The 19,634-nt window shown below is 38.9% G+C and overlaps 1 protein-coding gene across 4 annotated transcripts in view; it reads left to right on the top strand.

The window, feature by feature from the left end:
- LOC122656181 (E3 ubiquitin-protein ligase RNF6-like) overlaps window positions 1-19,634 on the top strand; it is a 42,261-nt gene that overhangs the window by 8,667 nt on the left and 13,960 nt on the right. For all 4 annotated transcript variants that reach the window (XM_043850643.1, XM_043850644.1, XM_043850646.1 and 1 more), the window contains exons 3-7: window positions 8,253-8,394; window positions 8,533-9,060; window positions 9,169-9,255; window positions 10,578-10,766; window positions 18,942-19,033. In XM_043850643.1, the coding sequence (XP_043706578.1) occupies window positions 8,253-8,394; window positions 8,533-9,060; window positions 9,169-9,255; window positions 10,578-10,766; window positions 18,942-19,033 (1,038 nt within the window). The remainder of the gene's footprint in view (window positions 1-8,252; window positions 8,395-8,532; window positions 9,061-9,168; window positions 9,256-10,577; window positions 10,767-18,941; window positions 19,034-19,634) is intronic.

The raw sequence follows: 19,634 nt of genomic DNA, 5'->3' as shown, positions 1-19,634 counted from the left end.
AACCATACCTTTGGCATATACCCATAACCACCTTGGAAGTTTATGGTATTCTCTAAGTGGCTATTTCTTCTCTTTCCATTACCCTTGGCACCTATTGGAAAATTCCGGAATATTATGTTTTTGCCCTATCACTTACATCATCTCTGTTATGTCCACGTGTAATACACGTGAGGGGGGGATTATGTACAGTATACTGTAGCCATTGCAGAAAGCAGAACTTGCAGGAACACTTGGTGCAAAACATAGAAGATTAGAGTTTTCACCATTGCTAATAGGTATCTACTTGGTTATTGGGGTGAGTTTGCCGTAAGGGGGAGATTGGTATTAAAGTACTGAAGATGTTTGGTTAGTGCCTGCCTATATGAGGTTCTACAGTTGGGTTGATTTTTTCCACTGCTTGATCTTTTCTGCTGCTTGATTCATCTGCTCGCTACCCTAGTTACTTATCTTCAAGATTATCATTCAGAGATTCATCACTGGACAGCAATAGAAGATTGGTGAAAGCCGCCTTTTTGGAAGACTTTCCAGTCCCGGTTTGCTGATCAAGTCGGCCCAAGTTTTGAAGATCTATTTTTTCAAGTTCTTGAAGGTTTATTTGGGAGTTGCATTCGTCTTGAAGTTGGATTCTGCTATAACTTTTTTTTCCCCATTTTGTTCAAGTTAGGCATTAGTACCTTGTATGCGCTAACTTGAGAGGGAGTGTTAGCATTATTATGGAGTTCTTTTTTTTTTTAGTTCAAGCTGGATTTTCTTTCTTTAATTATTTGTATAATCCAGCTTGAGGGGGAGTGTTGGAATATGTACTCCAGAATACCGTGGGGGTATTCTGGTCCTTTTGGGGTAGTTTTTATGTTATTAAGTGTAAGTCGGCTATGTGGGTTTTAGTCACCACATCACCTATTTTAGTCTCTTGTAACTTTTCCTTCTATTATAAATAGAGGGGCTTACCTATCAATTAATACAAGCAATTATTCTCTCATTCTCTCTTTTCTAGCCCACGATTCTGCCAACAGCTTCAGTTTCATTAATACTTCTAGTCACCCACAAACTTTTCTTGAGTGGTTCAAGTGATGTTTTTGTAAGGGCTTGTGGAAGAGGGAGAGGGAGAGGGAGAGTTATTTATTTGAGTAGGTTATGTAGGAGCTGGAGGTCAATTCCATTTTAGTGTTAGTGTTAGATATGGAGTCTTTGTTTCTTTTTTTTTTTTTAATCATCAATGGACAGATTTGAATAGAGAAATGAGATTATTCGTTGGTTGCTGCCCAGAGCTGTGAGTGCTTGTACTGCTGTTTGCTCTCTTCTTCTGTTCTTAGATTTGTCTCCTTCCTTTTTGTTTCTTCTTCCATCTTCCTCTTTTCTTTGTGTTGTACTGCTACTGGTATATCAGTGCTGTTCTAATGTGACTTACAGTCCAGCAAGTGTATATTGATCTCCCTCACCCCTCCTTACTTCCTCATATTTTGGGCATGGATTGTCCTCCATAGGTGACCTTAGCTCTATATTTTCATACCCTAAGACTTACTCTGTTGCAAGAACCAAATTACATTAGTGAACTGTTTATCACCTTGCCGCTAGAAATAATTTCAGCCCCTTTTTATCCAAGTCAACCTTGGTTTCTGGAACCGATCTTGCAAAATCTGAAGAAGTTCTCGTGCTATCAATCAATGGCTGAAGTTTCAGGTTGAATTGAGATTTACAGGGTGAGTTCTAACATCTGATAGCAAACTGATTGTACCACCAGTACGATATTGTGAGAAGAAGAGTGACAGTATTGTAGATCACCATATTCTTTTCTTTACATTATTACCCTTCCCCTTTACTTTTTATCCAACCTTTAATTTTATTTTGTGTGGCTTCCAAGGTTACCCTTGGTCTATAAATCCTAAACCCCGTTATATCCTTTTCACTTTTAACTACCAAGTAGCCCCTTCAAAATTCTGGTTAATCACCAAATTTCTACTCCCATTATATGGCCTATTTATGTGCTTGGGTGGGCCCATAGAAATCCCACACGAAGTTTTTGAACCTGGGATTGCATCAATTGCTATCGGAGCTGAATATCCTCCTCCATACCCTGAATCATGGTGGCCAATAGTGAGGTTATTCAACAGCGCAATTCCTATAGGGAGGAAACCTGGCGGATATTGCTTCTCTTTCAGATCGTGTTGACACCCTCAACACCACTGTTAATTCCCTTCAAACAATGATGGCATCCTTGCAAGCCCACTGACAAGTTGGCAGCTTCTGATAAGGGAAAGTTCTACTTCTGGTGGGGATTCTTCCAACTCTATTTTTCAACCACCACCACCATATGGAGCTGTTCAGAATGATGATTATCTTTAGAGAGCCAAACAGGCAGCGAGGTTGGATGTCCTCGATTTCCACCCAGATCAGTACCTCGACTGGGTCCTTAGTTTCGAGACATTTTTCCAATGGAATGGGTTGACTGAGGCCAGAAAGATTCTATTTGCAGAGGCTAAACTAAAGGGCACAACACGAATTTAATGGATCAAATACCAGCAGCAGAATCAAATTCGAGGCGGCGAAGCAATGAACCAGATATTCCTGCTTATCGACCACTAAAACCGCATTCACTTCAAATTTGCACAGTTGAGATAGGACAACAAGCTTGTGGAGTATGTAGCCAGATTTTGCCACTCAATTTGATTTTGAGTGGGATAAGGAAGTATTGGTGGCACAGTTTCACAATGGCTTTGGATCCTCAGATCAATGTTACAATAGCATCCAGTTGACTACCTACGATGGAGGATGCAGTAAAGTCGCATATCAAGTGGAAGAAAGTCTAAAGAGGTCCTACACTCGGAAGACTTTTACAGACACTTTCTCTCGCAGTGATAGCCTAAGCCAACAACCTTCTTAATCGGAGAAGTTCACAAGTTAGTGGTTCCTCTATGGCATTCTCATTGCCGAATCGTCCTTACCCTCCACCTCAAGGTCGTGGTTCTGACAGACCTTTTGTGATGCTAAAGGTTGCCATTTAGTGCTTCATGTAAAAGGGTATGAGCATATCATTGTTCAGTGTCTATGCTGTTTGGTGGCCTACATTGACTAGGATTCTTTTATACCTCTTGCCCTAGAAGAGCAACGGAATCTTGAGATAGTTTATTTAGAGGCAAATGTGTCCTGGTGAGGACAATGACAATGACAGTGATTGGGAGCAACAATCTTTTTAGGTTCTTTGTCATATTTTGACCACTCACAAGGTCTCTGAGGATGAAGACTGATGCCGCAACAGTATCTTCTCGTTCCAACTGAAGTGCAACGACTAATTATGTAGCATGATTGATGGAGGTAGTTGCACCAATATCGTCTCTGAAGACTTTCGCAAGTTGGGCTTGATGATAGAGCCACACCTCACTTCATACAAGGTTGCATGGGTGGACAACACCAATCTCAAGATTATTAACAGGTATTACTTGTTTGTTCACATATTTATTGGTGGGTTCGTCAGTTCGTGGATATGGTACAATATGGCGTCCTCCCTTTGAAGGTGTGTCACATTCCTCTTGGCTGACCGTGGTTGTTTGATAAGAAGGCACAACATTGTGGGTATGCGGATGTATACTTTTTTAATAACAACAACAAAGACATGAAGCTTCTTCCTGCTAAGGACCTCCCTGAGGTGAAGCTCAAAAAGGTAGCTGATTCTTTTTTCCTCCAGCAAGTTAACTTAGATTTTATCTTTGTTTCTTGTCCAAACTTGACGGAGTTGAGTTATTTTCAAAGGAAGGGAGTTGATGCAGTAGCACCAGAGTGGTTGGACTGACACGACTAGATTTGGAAACCCAAGCCCAGACAGAACCAGCCTAATCCAGGTATTTGGACCAACAAGGGTTGCTAGGATTTATTTTGTAATCTTTATTCTTTTATTTACTATGTTTTACTTTGAGTAGGTTACATAGAAGGTATAGTTCAATTCCTTTCTCGTTTTAGTATTAGATGTAGAGTCTTTGTTTCTGTTTTTTTATTTATGCAAGCCTTTACCCATTGATGGACTGATTTGAATAGAGAATGAGATTTCTCGTTGGTTGCTGCCAAGAGCTGTGAGTGCTTGTACTGGTATTTCCACTCTTCTTCTGTACTTATGTTTTTCTCCTTCCTTGTTCTTTCTTCTTCCATCTTCCACTTTTCTTCATGCTACACTGTTATTGGTATATCAGTTCTGTTCTATCGTGATTTGCAACCCAGCAAGTGTATATTGATCTCCCTCACCCCTCCTCCTTTCTTCGTCATATTTTGAGCGTGGATTGTCCTTCCATAGATGACCTTAGTCTTATAGTTTCTGACCCTAAGACTTGCCCTGTTGCGAGAATCAAATTAAACTAGTGACCTGTTTCTTACTTCGCCTCTAGAAATAATTTCATCCCCTTTATATTCAAGTCGACCTTGGTTTCTGGAACTGATGTTGCCCACTCTTAAGAGGCCTGTGCGCTACCAATCCATGGCTGAAGTTTCTGGTTGAATCGAGCTCTATAGTGTGAGTTCCAACATCTGATAGCAAACTGATTGAATCGCTAGTACGATATTGTTGGGAAGAAGAGTGGTGACAGTATTTTAGTCATCACCATATTCTTCTCTTTCTATTATTATCCCTCCCCTTTACTTCTCAGTTCTCATCCAACCTATATCTATCCTTATTTTGTATTGCTTCCAAGATTACCCCTGATCTATAATCATAAACCCCTTTATATCCTTTAAATTTTTACCTACCAAGTTGCCCCTTGAAAATTCTGGTTAACTATCAGATTGCCACTCCCATTACATAATGACCTATTTAGGCACTTGGGTGGGCCCATTGTGATCTCAAATTAGGTTTTCGAACCGAGGATCACATCAACACTCTTCTGCAATCTCCTTGTTATCCCTTACCTTCAAGGTCATATATTTTTTGCATATATTATAAGTTTTTTTTTTTTTTTTTAAATTGGAGAAGAAATTTTATAAAAAAGCAAAAATGGAAGTACAAGGAGGTTTATTTAAGTAACTGCCCAGGAAGAACTGAATAAGAGAGAGAGAAGGGAGAATAACGCAAGAGATAAGCCAACATTTAGGCCGCTACTAGAGAGATTATTTTCAAGATTAACTCCTATCTACAACTTCCATATTGTCACGTTTGCATCACAACCTTAATGGGGGGATACAAACTTAGGAGGCTAGCAATGAAACTTCCTTAAACACATGGCTTGTGTGTCTTTGTCTAATATATCAAGAATTGAAAGAGAGAAATGATAATTTGGCTAGGAAAGTTTTAGAATTTAGTCAAATTAGGGTTAGGGTTGGTCTAATCAATGTGAAGGATATATCTTGACATTGAATCAGAAAGGTTAACGTTTGGATGAAAATAAAAATTTATGAAATCGATTTGGTTTTTGGACAAGTCTACTGGTATGTCTGCATAATACTTGCATGAACATTTTATTCTGCAAATTAGTACATCTTATGCAAATCTCTAGATAGCCACTCTACAGAGCATAGATAATAATAGGACTTGTATTTCTTTGAGACAGTACGAATGAGTCATCTTGGAAGCTTCTTTTATGTGTTTGAGAGACATATTTGGGCACCCGAATGGATATTTGTCTAATTGTGTTATTGTATAGTACCCATGTCTTAGTAATTTATGTAAAACATGCAATTTGATGGGTGTAAATAAGGTTTAAAGCATGGTTTAAAGTATCGGTCCGTATTGTATCGGCCGATACTTATCATTATCGAGACGTCTTTTTAAAAAAAAAAAATGAATTGTATCAAATGTATCGATGTATTGACCGATACGTATCGATACAATACGATATGGTTGATACTTATCGAATATCGATACACTCGATATGTACTAATATTACTGTTTGTTTGGGTTTTTAAATGAATCGATACGTACCGATACACATGCCTTTTTTCATATTATACACCAAACATGAACCCAAACCCCCCCAAAGAGATTTGTTCGCTTGCTACGGGTTGGGCCGTCTATCGGCCCAGCCCTCCGCTTCACGAACTAAATCTCAACTTTTTCTCCCTTCGGGTTGCGCCACAAAATATGTCAGGTCGGGTCAGATCCACATTGCACTCGAATCCTTGGAATACAAGACATACTCAACACTTGAAGGGAAAGGTAGGTTTTTCTCAAAAAGCTTGATCTTTTGCTTCAATTCTTGCATTTTAGTTCTTTTTTTTTTGCTATGATTCAAGGAGAATAGGTTCAACTAACTATTAGATGCATGCTTTGTATACATTTGCAAAGATTTGAACTCAAATCTACCATTTTCACCCAAAATCGAAAATGGCTTCTTAAGGGTCAATATTGTGCCTATGTTCAGTCAGTACACAACATCATCCTAATTGCTCTTATTCTTGAAGACCCTTACAGACATGAGTTTGATCCACCCCGACTCTGTATGTAAGAAATCTCATCTTTTATAACAATTTCAAAGTGCCGCACTTGTCTGGTTATACATTATTCACAATTCTTAGTGTATATGCTCGATACATGACATATATTGCTTGTTTATATTGTTTTTTGTGTCCAAAAGTATATTTTCATGTGTATTTTGATCATTTTCATGCGTTTTTGCACCGATCGATATATATCTCCGATATGATACGATACGACGATACGTCTCTTAAAATCGCCCGACCGATACGATACCCGATACCGATACTTTAAATCGAGGTTTAATGTATCAATGATCGTATCGGGTCGGGTGATTTTAAGAGATGTATCGTATCATATTGTATCGGATATTAATAATGTGATCAACTCCACCAAGAAGGAAAGATGGTCCGGCCTCACAGAAAAACCCTCAGGTAACCTACCAGAGCCCAGTGAAGAAGAGATGTGCCGGGGGCAATGGCAGGGGAGGGATAAAGACAAAGTGGCCGAGGCACCCCACTCCAGTCCGGTGAATAAGGAAACGCCTTGCCCCATCTAAAACAAAAAAAAAAAAAACATGAAAAAATTTTTGTGAGGATAGCCCTCCTGTTAATATAAAATATCACCACAAATCATATCTTTAAAAAGTTTTGAGGAAAACCTATAGGGAAAAGCTATGTGAGCTGCCCCCGACCGGGTAAGGGAGAGGAAAAACAAGAGCCCACAAAGCCCCTTCGCTGACCTTCGTAAGACGAGATGCGAGCCCACTCACGAGAAATCTTGCGTGGTTGAAATGATAAGGTTTAACCATGATCGAGATACGTCGAACACTACAAAAACACATTGAACTAAATGGTCAAGATACACATGGAAATACACTTTTGGAACAAAAAATAATATAAATAAGCAATATATAACAAGTATTATGCATAAACACTAAAATGGAGAATAATGTATAACCAAACAAATGCATTAAATTGAAATTGTTATAGAAGATGAGGTTTCTTACATGTTGTAATCATCTATATCCATGAAGAGTATTGGATGATGTTGTAGCACTCCTTGATTCGTTTTTGAGTCCAAAAGTGTGAAAAACCAAGATTAAATGCAAGATTTTTTTTCTTTTTTTTGAAAGGTAATTTTGTGTTTGATAGGCATGGGGGAGGGAAGGTGTGAACCAGGAGGCTTGAATCCAAGACCTCCTGGTAGCCATGGGTTTTTGCGCACCACAATCTACCTAGTGCGCTAGGCACTTGTTCACAGATTTTAGACTATTGATTGACATTTTTCCATTAGAATAGGAGCTGTATCGAGTCTGTGAGTGAAAAGGGCTTTTTATGGAATGTATTGATGGTATCGATATGTATCAAGATGTATCGAGCCATATCGGCCGATACGTATCGATACATATTAAACCATCCACAGATTCACAGAACCCTTTACCGGACGTATCAATGGTATCGATAGGTATCGGTCCTGTTGTATCGTATCGTATCAGCCGATACATTTCGATACAATCCGAGAAAGTCCATTTAAAAAAAAAGAGACGTATCGGCATGTACTGTATCGATACCGACCGATATCGATACGATACGTACCAATACCTTAAACCATGGGTGTAAATGCAGTATTATGTACCTCTAGACTGCTTTAACTGTCTTCTGAAGTCTGAACACTGGCAGCATATAATTTGATGGGTCATTGGATTCGTAGACTTTCTGTTGTTTACTCCTTCTAGATGGTTTTCTTTTTAAATATCCTGAACTATGACGGCTGATGGTTGTGATGGATTAATTCACATTTGCTTTCCTTACCAACTTTACACTTCCTAGCTGTCCTGACGCATGATATGTTTTTGCAGAGATTCTCTAACTCATATGGAAGAGGATATTATTGCAATCAGAGATGGCAGTGGTGGTGCTTTCAGATGCTTTGAAGGTATTGGTGGTTGGAGAAGCACTCGTAGTCGTTCCAAAATGCCATCTGCACCACCATTTGATGAGGTTGTGGGCCCTTCCAGAAATGATCAGAGACATGTCAACAGAATACCATCTGCACCACCATTTGATCAGGTTGTGGGCCCTTCCAGAAATGGTCAGAGACATGTCAGCAGAATACCATCTGCACCACCATTTGATGAGGTTGTGAGCCCATCCAGAAATGATCAGAGACATGTCAACAGAATAGAAAGTGGGGATCATGTGGGTGTTGAAATTACTGATCGGTACTCTCTTCAGCATAATCCTAATTTGCTTTTAGTGCAATCATCTTCTAGTGTTCTGTCGGAGTCAGACAGAGTTAATGGACAACAACGTCGAGCAAACAAGCTAGTGAAAAGGCAGAAGAAACAGGGCTCAACTCGCAGTAATATTGGTGAATGCTCTACTTTAACTCCTGATGATTCAAGCATTGCTCATCTCTTGTCATCTGGGGAACCTCTCAATGCTAGATCCACTAGAAGAAGAAATACTAATCGCCATGGCAACTCAGGTTCAGTTATAGTGATTGATGAGTTTTCACCTGAAACAAGAGGTGGTAACTCTGTAGATATTAGTCAATTGGTTGATAATGACTCAGAGACTAGGGCAAGACAAGTGGAAGCTGATGAGATATTGGCTCGTCAACTACAAGAACAATTCTTTTATGAGTTGCCAGGAGCTGTTGGAGAGGTTTGTTGTTCTCCATATTTAGTGATCATGTTCTATGTTAAACTGTTGATTTGTTCTTACTTTATATGCTGACTGGATGCTTGATTTATTTTATCTGCCTATCCACAGTTGGATGCAAATATTGCCCGAACACTACAGCAGGAGGAGGATGCCCAGCATGCATCTTATCATGGGAATCTACGTGCACCACATCCTGTAAGTTGGCATTTACCCATGAAATGACAGTGCTTAAAATATCTTCTGCGGTTGAATGATCATTTTTCTAATCATATTGCTATAATCATCATCATTATCCACCGTTATCATTATTATAGGGAAAATTTCTTTGCACGACCCTGTTTAGAGAGGCTTCTCTAAATGGCCACCATTTTAGAGCCAGGTGACTTGCTGATCTTGATGATTCAACCATTGGATAGTTAGAGCTCCCCCTGGTTAGTCTACATGTTAGATTTTGTGGCTTATGTCAAATATATGGTCACCATCTAGTTGATTTTCTATTGTGCATTTTAAGCTGTTAAATCATATGATGAAATCAGTGGGGGCTGATGTGGTGATTCCGACTGTTCGATAGATAAATGACCATTTGAATTGGGCAACTATTTCAATTGCAAAATCAGTTATATGGTCCACCATATAATCACTCTTTTCCCTTACCATCCAAATATTGACCAAGATTGAAATGTTGATAGTGTCATGTGGTGTAATGCTTTTAGGCTGAAACCTGCTAAATGAGTCATTGGTGATGTAGACAATATAGCCACAAATTTGAGATCCAGCTAACCTGCCACATGTCATATTTTTAGGGCCGTTCAAAGAAGGCTCTCTAAACGGACTGTGTAAGAAACATTTCCCATTATTTTGTTATTTTTAGATTATAGGATTTTTTTATTGGGGTGGAATGTTGGGCAGTTAAGAAATGTCATATAGAGAAGCTATGTGTAGCAGAGATGAGGATGTTAAGATAGATGTGCGGAAAGACTTTGAAGGATAAAGTAAGGAATGATCGTATTAGAGCTGATTTGGGAGTTGCCCCGATCAATGACAAGTTGCGAGAATGTTGTTTGAGGTGGTATGGCCGTGTTCAACAGAGGTCTGAGGATGCTCCAGTACGGAGGAGTGATCTGATTCTGATTGAAGGAGCTAAAAGACCTAAGGGCAAGCCGAAAATGACCGTAGGAGAGGATGTGAGGAATGACATGCGTAGTCTGGGTCTTGTACCAAGTATGACCTCAGATAGAGCCGTTTGGAGGGCAAAGATCCATGTTGCCGACCCCATATAGCTGAGGTTTCCTTGACTTCTTGGGCTGGGCCTATTTCCTCTTACTTTCATTTCTCTTTCGTTTTTTTTTCCGCACTTCTCATCTCTTGTGTCTTCATTTCTTCTGTTGCCTTACTTTGATGTGCAAAGATCCATGTAGCCGACCCCATTTAGATGGGATAAGGCTTAGTTTGTTGTTGTTGTTAGGATTTTTGTATAACCTATTCCTATAGACTAATTTGATTCTTGTTTTATGCAGAGAGACCCATCAATGTCCCATTTGTATAGACAACATCCGTCTCGACCTTTCCGGAACCGTTCAGTTCGGACAACAAATCGTGCTCAACAACCTAGGTCTACAAGAAATGGGCGATTGAGGACTAGCTCTCGTACTTTGTCTTCTGGGGGGAGGAGTATTCAGTTTCCCTCAGATGTGGATTTTGAGACGGTATTGATTTCTGTGCTGACCTCATACATTTGGTATTAGTTGGTCTAAATTTTTTATTTGACAATTTTAATGTTTATTGGATGACATTTTCTTTATGACCTTTTATCTTTTCCAGCGTGGTAATTTTATTAGACCATAGATATTGCTTAGGTAAGGTTGCTCCATTGTGAATGAGTGGTCACGGGTTCGAGTCTCTGGAAACAGCCTCTTCGCAAAGTGGGGTTAAGGCTGTGACATTATGACCCTCCCCAGACCCCGCAGTGGCAGGAGCCCCGTGCACTGGGTACATCCCTTTTTTATATTTTTTTTAAAGATTTTGCTTAGTGATGCTGTGTACTTCCAGTCTAGCTGTTACATAGACTTTTTTTCCCATAATGCCATATGGAGGGCTGGTTTGGCAGATCCAAACATCCAAATTATTTGGAGCTTGAGATTGTCTAAGTGGGTAGTTGCCTTGGCAATATTACTGTTGAAGTTGTGGTGACGTTTAGTTGCATGGTTGTGCTAGTATTAGTGGTGACACTAATACCCTTGTTTATGTTTACGAGCTATGGTGTTGTTTAGTAAGTGTGGTGGTGTTTAAGTTAAGTGATAAAGCAAGGGAATTAGTGTCATTGTAACAGATTTGGGTTTATTATTATTTTGTAATACATGCTATTGCTCATGGTTGGATAAACAAGCAAAACAGTGGACCTCTTTTTGATGAAGGGCATCCTTTAGATCCAGCAGCCAGCCCATAAAAAAAGGCTCAGCCCAAGCCCACAGTCCAGCCCAAGTTCAAGCACGGTTCAAACATGGACTGATTTATTTTTATGGTCCAGCCAGTCCAATTGTGGATCCTTGGGACTGCCAAGTTCTGGGCCCACAAGTCAACAAAGTCAAGTGACTTTTCAGCTTCCTAGAATAATTTATGATTTCCTGTAACTAGTTTCTTGTTTATTGTTCCTAGGTTTTTTGGGTATTGTTTTCTATGTATAGGGTAAAGTTCCTACGTGTAGTAATTGCCTTTTAAATTTCCTAGTTTGAAGTTTGAAAGTAGTAGTTAATGTTTTATGGGGTTTGGTTTCTAGGTGTTGGGAAATTCCATTTAGTTTTGGAGTTCCAACAGTCTTTTAATTCATTTGGATGTAATCCAAGAGACTATTAAGCCTCCTGTTCCCCTAAATAAATAGAATTCGTGGAAAGCTGCTGCTGAAATTCCAGATTTTGGAAACAAGACTGTCTTTTCTCTTGAGAGTGCTTGTGAGTTTATCAAGCTTGCTTGGGTGGGACTCCTAAATTGTGGCCTAGGTGGGACTCCTAGCCGAGACAATAGTGGGACTTTAGTTGTCTACACTTATCTTATTTGTTTTTTGTATATTATCAAGCTCCATTCATCATCAACTACACCTACCGAATTCACCAAGTAAGGTAACCATCTTCATCATTACCACCACCAATCTTCATCATTCCTATCCCTATTCTCTACCGAATCGATCTTGGCAGCAGCCATTCTTGAATGCATCACTTTTTTCTTCCTAGCTGATCTCTGATGTAGTTTTATCATCAAATTGGGTTTCTTTCCCCAGAAATAAGTCTAGGGTTGGGTTATGGACATGTTGGGCCTTTGATCCCATGGGTTTTCTATGTAATAGGCCACTTTAATGTGCCTAATATATGGGTACATAAGTTGCATACGGGATTAGCCCTATACTTAATTTATTTTCATGTTTTAGTGTTTTAAATTGAACCGGTTGAATCATTGGTTCAATTTAAGTGATTTTAGAATATTCTTTTAGGATAAAATCTTTTTAACTTAAGTCATATTTTAGGGCCCACACCTCTACACGAATATAGAGGGAGGGTTTTGTATTTAGACTCAGCCGGGGATTTATTATTCCTAGGCTGCAGAGGAATTTAGGCCTTTGGCCATTATGAATAAAGGCAAACCGTGGGGCTCCTCTTTACCTCATTGTTTATGAATTTTCTCTCTTGGAAGCTGCTGCAACTTCTCTTCTCCTGAACATATGCTTTGTGTGTGATCAAAGCAAGGTGGGATTGGTGTGTGATCCAATCCACACCTTGCGTTGTGAAGCCCGGGTGGGTCGTTGGTGGGATTGGAGTCCGATCCAATTGACACTCTGCAGTGTGAAGCCCAAGTGGTTCTCTTCAAGTTCTAGTTTCAAGTTCAAGTTCCTCCCTCAACAAGCTGCTGCCGATTACATTCTGCCATTACAAGTTAGTATGAAATATTCCCCATTCCCCAATTCTGTTTCTAATCCTCTACTGCCCCAAACCCTAGCTTTCCCCCTTTTCTATTTTCAATTTCCAATAATCTAAAATCTCCACCGACCTAACCAGCCTGCCAAAACCTGTCATATTTGGATCGATTACTCCTCTGCCATATTGGGAAACTCGATCCAAAGCCATTCAAACTCTAGAAAACCCCACTTCCATTAAAACCCCATAAACCCTAATTTCTGCCCAGCCCAGCCCATCCTAACCATCAGAACATCACCCCAAGCTGGCCGAGTGCTCCATTCCCTCTAGGGAACACTTGATCCAAACCTGGTTCCAATCCCTTCATCCTAAACCCTAGATTCCTTCAATTTTCTTTATTTAAAAATCAGAAACACTACACCTAATTTGCTGTTAATTCAAGTTTACACACTTCCGCTCATCAAAACATCACTGAACCAATACTGATAGACTCCCCTATACCTGCCTAATAAAACCATACCTTCAAACCCTAACCCTAATTTTGACCTAATTCCATATTTTTCGCTAATCGGACCGCCTGTTCATAGCAGATCCTGTGGTACTGGTTCCTACTTCCTAGTGGGTCTTATACCTATCTAGGACTACATTAATGTCTCTCTCTTTCTTGGTTCTCTTGTTCTTACTCCTCTTCTATTCTACTTCTTTTTCTCCTCCTCTTCTTCTTCATAGATTATGGTTAGTTATATTTGATTTGGTACATCATATTAGAGCCATAAAGAAGAAGAAAAAATATATTTGAAACCCTAGTTGTTGAAATATGAAAGGGCAAGGGTTTCCTCCAACACCCGTGTACTAATTGGGGTGAATGGGAGGGCTGGGTTGCGAATCGTACATAAGGCTATTTTTTCCTTCTGAGGACGGAGTGTGTGGGGTCCACTTTTTTGAAGATGAAGAGCGTGTAGATTCTTTTCCCAATATGAAAATTAGGGTTTCTTGCGCATGAAATATTCTTGCTAGATATTATCTCTTGCGATTGGTAATCCTGCTGCTACCGCTCCTGTGTGGATCTATTTTGTCCTACGGATATTCCCTGCGGTTTCTGTTTGATTGTGTTCTGCTGTTGCTGCTCTTCTGCACTGACTTGTAGATGATGTGGTGCCTTATTGTCTCCCTGTTTCATGATGTTATTCCCTGCGGTTTACCCTTTCTGATTTTCTGCTGAGATGTATGGTTGTTGTGGTTTACTTCTTATGGCTACCCTCTTTTGGGTTTTATTATCTTTGTTATGTTGCTTATGGTTTCATCCCTTTGTGGACTGTACAGTGGTAAAGTATGATGTGTTTATGGGAGATTGCTTCTATTTTCTTGGTCATCAGATCCATTTTTCTGCGGTTCTTGGTAACCTGCTAATTTGGTGAATGTGCCTTGAATTGATTCTGTTTTAGCAGTTTTGCTTATTATACTCCCCTTCATTATTTGTCCACATGTAGTGCTACACGTGAGGGGGAGATTGGAGATTATTTCTGAGATATTTGAAGATTATTATTATTATCTACTCATGTCATTAGTAGAGTGCCATATTTGCTTATCTGTTCGTGTCATCAACAGCATGTTTTAGCCGCACTAGGACAGTTACAAAGATGATCAACATTGATGATAAGGAGATACGTCAAAGCGAGTATTTCAGATATATGGGCTCTTATTGTAAATAAGGAAAGCGATATAAAGGATGATGTCTCCCAAAGAATTAAAATAGGATGGATGAAGTGGTGAGGTGCGACTGGAGTATTGTGTGAACGATGTATTCCTTTAAAACTTAAAGGAAAATTTTATAGGATTGTCATATGACCAGCTATGATGTATGGTGCAGAATGTTGGGCAGTGAAGAAGCATCATATAGATAAACTAAGTTTAAAGGAGATGAGGATGCTGAAATGGATGTGTGGCAAGACCATGAAGGATAAAATAAGGAATGAGCATGCCAGAGCTGAGTTGGGAGTAGCCCCTATGTGATAAGCTACAAGAGAGTCGTTTCATGATGATATCCAATGGAGGCCTTGAGTTGCTCTAGTTTGAAGGAGTGATTTGATTCAGATTGAAAGAACTACAAGAGCCAGGTGCAGGCCCTAAATTAACTATAAGTGAAGTTGTGAAGAAAGACATGCATAGCTTAGGTCTTGTATCTTGTATGACGTCGAACAGAACTGATTGGAGAGCAAGGATCCATGTAGCCGACCCCATTTAGTTGGGAAAAGGCTGTGTTGTCATCAGCAACATGTTTTCTTATGAAGATGGTTACTTGTGGTTTGCAGTAACAATCTTGTTGTTTGCTTGTTATTGTTGTTTGCAATAACTTTGTGCTGTGTTATTGTGGTTCTTACCAACCTTTTGCTGTTATCTGTGGCTGGCAGCAACCTTATGCTATTATCTGTGGTTGGCAACAACCATATGCTGTTATCTGTTGGCAACAACTATGTTATTATTTGTGGTCCGCAACAACCTTATGCTGTTATCTGTGATTTGCACTTCACATCAACCCTTGCTGCTTCTTTTTCTTCTTCATATCTTTTTTGTGAAGATTACTGCTTGCCTTGAGAATGTCTTATAATGTTGTTGTTACTGCTATTGTATTCTGGTTTGTAGTTGGCATTTTCTGCTGTTTATTTTGTTCGTTGCTGTCTGAATCTATTTGATACAAAGATATTTGGAGACGTTGTTCCTGCTGATGATTGGTGCTCTTCTGTTGGTGTTGCGACCGAAAGGAAGTTCTCTCTGTGGTCACTTGCGTCTACGATTGCTATATATATGTTCAAGGCTGTTTCTGCTGTTTATGTCTGTTCTTGTTGTTCCAAGCTGGAGCCCTTGATATATATTCTCCGTTGTCCCTCTCTTTTTCTTCTCCATAGATTCTGGTTAGTTATATTGATTTTATTACAACTAGCTATATCGCTGACATGTCTTCAATGCTCTGTCTTGCACTTCCTTGTTTAGTTGATCTTATAAATTTCCTGTCAGTCTTTGATCATGTAGAAGTATAGCATTATTTACAGATCAGATATTTTAGATGAGCAGTTTCATCAGCCGTGTTGGGATAATATCCACCAAATAAAAAAATGGGAACCAGAATAATGTCTTCAGAGAAGATGAATAATATTAATTAAATTTCTAAGAAACGATTGGGATTTCTTTTTAAAAATATTTGTTATAGAGAATGGATAACTGATATTATTAGATACAAGTTCTGAATAACTCAATTGGAATTCTGGGATAGGAGTCACACAATGATGTTAAAGCGCATATGTGTTCCCAGCCAAAACCACCAAGGTGGCCTTGGTGATTGCATGGTACTGTGGATGTGATAAACTTTTTCCCATATCCTTTCTTGTTTTGTACATATATGATATAGCCATATAAATTATTAAAAAAAAAAGAAAGAAGATGATATCAACTGTAAATACAAATATAGAAGTTACTTATCCCAATTGGCATGTGGTTGCGGATTATTATGTATTAGCATATCATGCAACATTGTCAGGGGTAAAGCCAGCTAAAGCCATAACTAGGCTGTCATCTAGTCACTTAAATACACACCTAGAAGTCTTACTGCTTATTAATTGTTATTCTTCACCAATTGGTATTGGTTGTATGGCTGCTCAGCTTGTCATGTAGTAGTAACTGTCATTGTATATGTGGTTGATACAGTGTGACAATGATTTAATTGTCCATTAGATGATGTGTGGATCACTTCCCTCTCCTCACATGTGATTGTACTATTCAAAATGGTTAACTACAAATGCTGTGAGGTCACAATCCAATCCAAGGTTCAAAAATTCGTCTCGACCTGGTTGAGACAACTGAGATCTCGGCTAGTTATTGTAATTTTTTTTGGTTTCGGTGGGCAAATGGCCATAGTTGGCTCCGAAACTTTAAGGGAAGCTTGTTTTAGGCTTAATAAACATATGTAAATCTTCAAATTGTAGGTGTTTTGGATTTGCACCCTAGGTTGGCAGAAAACATCAAACCTGTAATGTAATAAAGGTTTTAGGTCTCGGTTTCGCCAGGCCACGAAACCGAGTTCTACTGTTGGCGAGATGGGGTATTTTTCCCCGTCTCAACTCGGTGATGGGTTTTAGTGGCCACATGGCCAAGGTAGGTCTTGAAACTTGACATCCACCCTATTTAGGCATTTTAAACACAATGGAAACATTTGGAATGAGGTGGCCAAAATGGTACTTTGACTTCAGACCCTAGGTTGGTAGTGTACGGCGTACATGAGGTCTGCCCTCTAGGCTATTCCACACAATATTTAGAACACATAATTAAAATAGAGGTGTAAAACAACTTAAATAAGCATTAGGAATTAACAAACATCAAACCATTAAGCATTAGGCATCATATTCATAATCATACATGGTGATGGTTCGACGGTTTGTGAATAATTGTTAGAAACTTCGAAAGAGACATAGATTAAACAAATACAATTGTACTTAAATCTGTTCTTGAGATTAAATGCAGCTCCCTCTCTTGATGTTGAAGATTCAATCTTGAATCTCCAAGCTTTAATCTTTAGTTGAGGTGAGATTTCCCAAAAAAAAAAAAAGAGCACCAAAACCCTCACCTCCAAGTATGTTTCCTTCACAGCAGAGTGAGAAAGGCGAGACAAAGGAGAGTTTTCGAGTTGAGGTCGAAATCTCACAGAGAGGGTGCCTTTTTATAGCTTGGTTTGGTCCCCAGTCAAACTGAGACCGAGATAAGTACTAAGATCTCGACCGAGATATTGTCATTTTTCTATATCGCCACTGGTCTTGTCTCGAGTCCTGGCGAAACTAAGATAATTTCGAGATGTTGCACCACAAATGTAACTGGTCTTGTCTTGAGTCCTGGTGAAACCAAAATAATTTCGAGATGTTGCACCACAAATGTAATATTGCCTATTCTACACATTGTTTGAGTGCTATGAGACATAATTGGCAGTAAACGTCAAACCCTTAATTTCGACACCATGAAGTTGTAGATTGGCCTCCGGTGTCTGACATATAAAAAATCTACCCCCATACAACAAGTATTTGTCATATATTTTTTTTTTCAAAAAATAGTTTTTGGGAATAGTAACTTTACCTGAAATAGTTGAATGTAGCCAAATCTTCCACAGTAAAGAAATCGATCTCTTCATAGTGATGTGGCAAAAAAAAAATTAAGATCCTAGTTTTCCCCCCTTTCTCTAGGTCCAAAACCACGAAACTGTCGAGTTTTCTTCGAAATTTCGAAGAATGGGTCGAGTTGCTGCCTATTTATAAGGTGGTTTGCACCATTTCGGCGAGATTTCATTACTTTACCGAATCTTGCCAAAATTTTGGTCGAGTGTCTTGAAACAATGTCGATTTGAGATTTTGTAAGAGATCTTGTTTGGCGAGATTCTCGAGTTTTCCGAGATTTCGCCGAGTTTTTGAACTATGATCCAATCACATGTCAAATAAATATGTTTATCCATTATCCCCTATTTTATTGGATTCCCATTATCCAAGATCGTATTTGACGTGTTCAGATAGGCCAGTGAGCTAACTTTGAGGTTGTTTCTTTGAGGATAACTTAACCCTATAATTAGCAAGTGTACTTCGGTTCTGCAGATAGAGTATTCCTGCTACCTGCCATCTGCATAATAAAAAATTCTAGATATAAGGAAATTGCTATGCTTTCTCATCTTTGACACTAAAATTTCCCTCTGTCTTTGTTCGTTGCGAAACTTGAATTTAGGATGCTCTTCACTTGTTAGGACCATTATTCTTGAAATTGACACTTCCCACTTAGATGAACTCATTATTTAGGGGTTTAGGACTTCTCTTAGTGGAGAATCAAATGCATGCACATTGTCAGTTAACATATTGAGTTGGTATATAGGTTGCAGGCGGAATGGATTCTATATATGTATTTTATCACTGGTACATAAAGATTAAAATTTTGTTTTTTTTCTTCCAGAGAATTGATATATTGGAAGCATTAGAAGCAGCAGTTGGCAACAGTAATGACATGAGACGGGCTGGTCATGTATTTCAACGTGATTTCAATGAGTAAGCATTTTTTTTTCCCATTGTTAATTAATCTATAATCTTGTGGTTTCTTTTAATTGTGCTGTTTTAACTACTGGAGAAAAAAATTAGACCTACTTGGCAACTGGATCCATTTCTAGTGTTAGCATTCCCACCACTGAATTGTTCTTAAATTTATTTATTTTAAGTGAGCTTATTGCCCCTTCTCTTATGCTTTTGAAGTTAATAAATTTTTGTTGCTGATGTAAAATTAAGAAAAGGAAAATAAGAATATGCTCCCCTTTTTGTCCCTTCTTAAGAATAAGAAAACATGGACTAGAACTTGTTGAGAAACTTCGTAACTCCTTGGGGGTGGGGGGCCACAAGGGCTAATTTAAGTTCACTTACATGGTTGATGATGATAAGTTGCAGATTGCTCATGAACTAAAAGTTCTGAATTCGTCATTTAGGCACAAGTAAATCAGTATGCTCATTAATGGTTGAAACTTTACAGTTTAACTGCTGCTGGATGACTGGCTTCATAATTTAGCGTCCTGTTCTGCAAAAGCTTAGCCTGTTGACAGAAACGATATGCATGGGGGTATGGGAGCTAAGATTTAAAGATGGATCGATTCTAGTAAGA

This window comes from Telopea speciosissima, chromosome 3, assembly GCF_018873765.1.
Source record: "Telopea speciosissima isolate NSW1024214 ecotype Mountain lineage chromosome 3, Tspe_v1, whole genome shotgun sequence".
NCBI lineage: Eukaryota > Viridiplantae > Streptophyta > Magnoliopsida > Proteales > Proteaceae > Telopea > Telopea speciosissima.
This window is presented reverse-complemented; position numbering and strand designations above follow the sequence as displayed.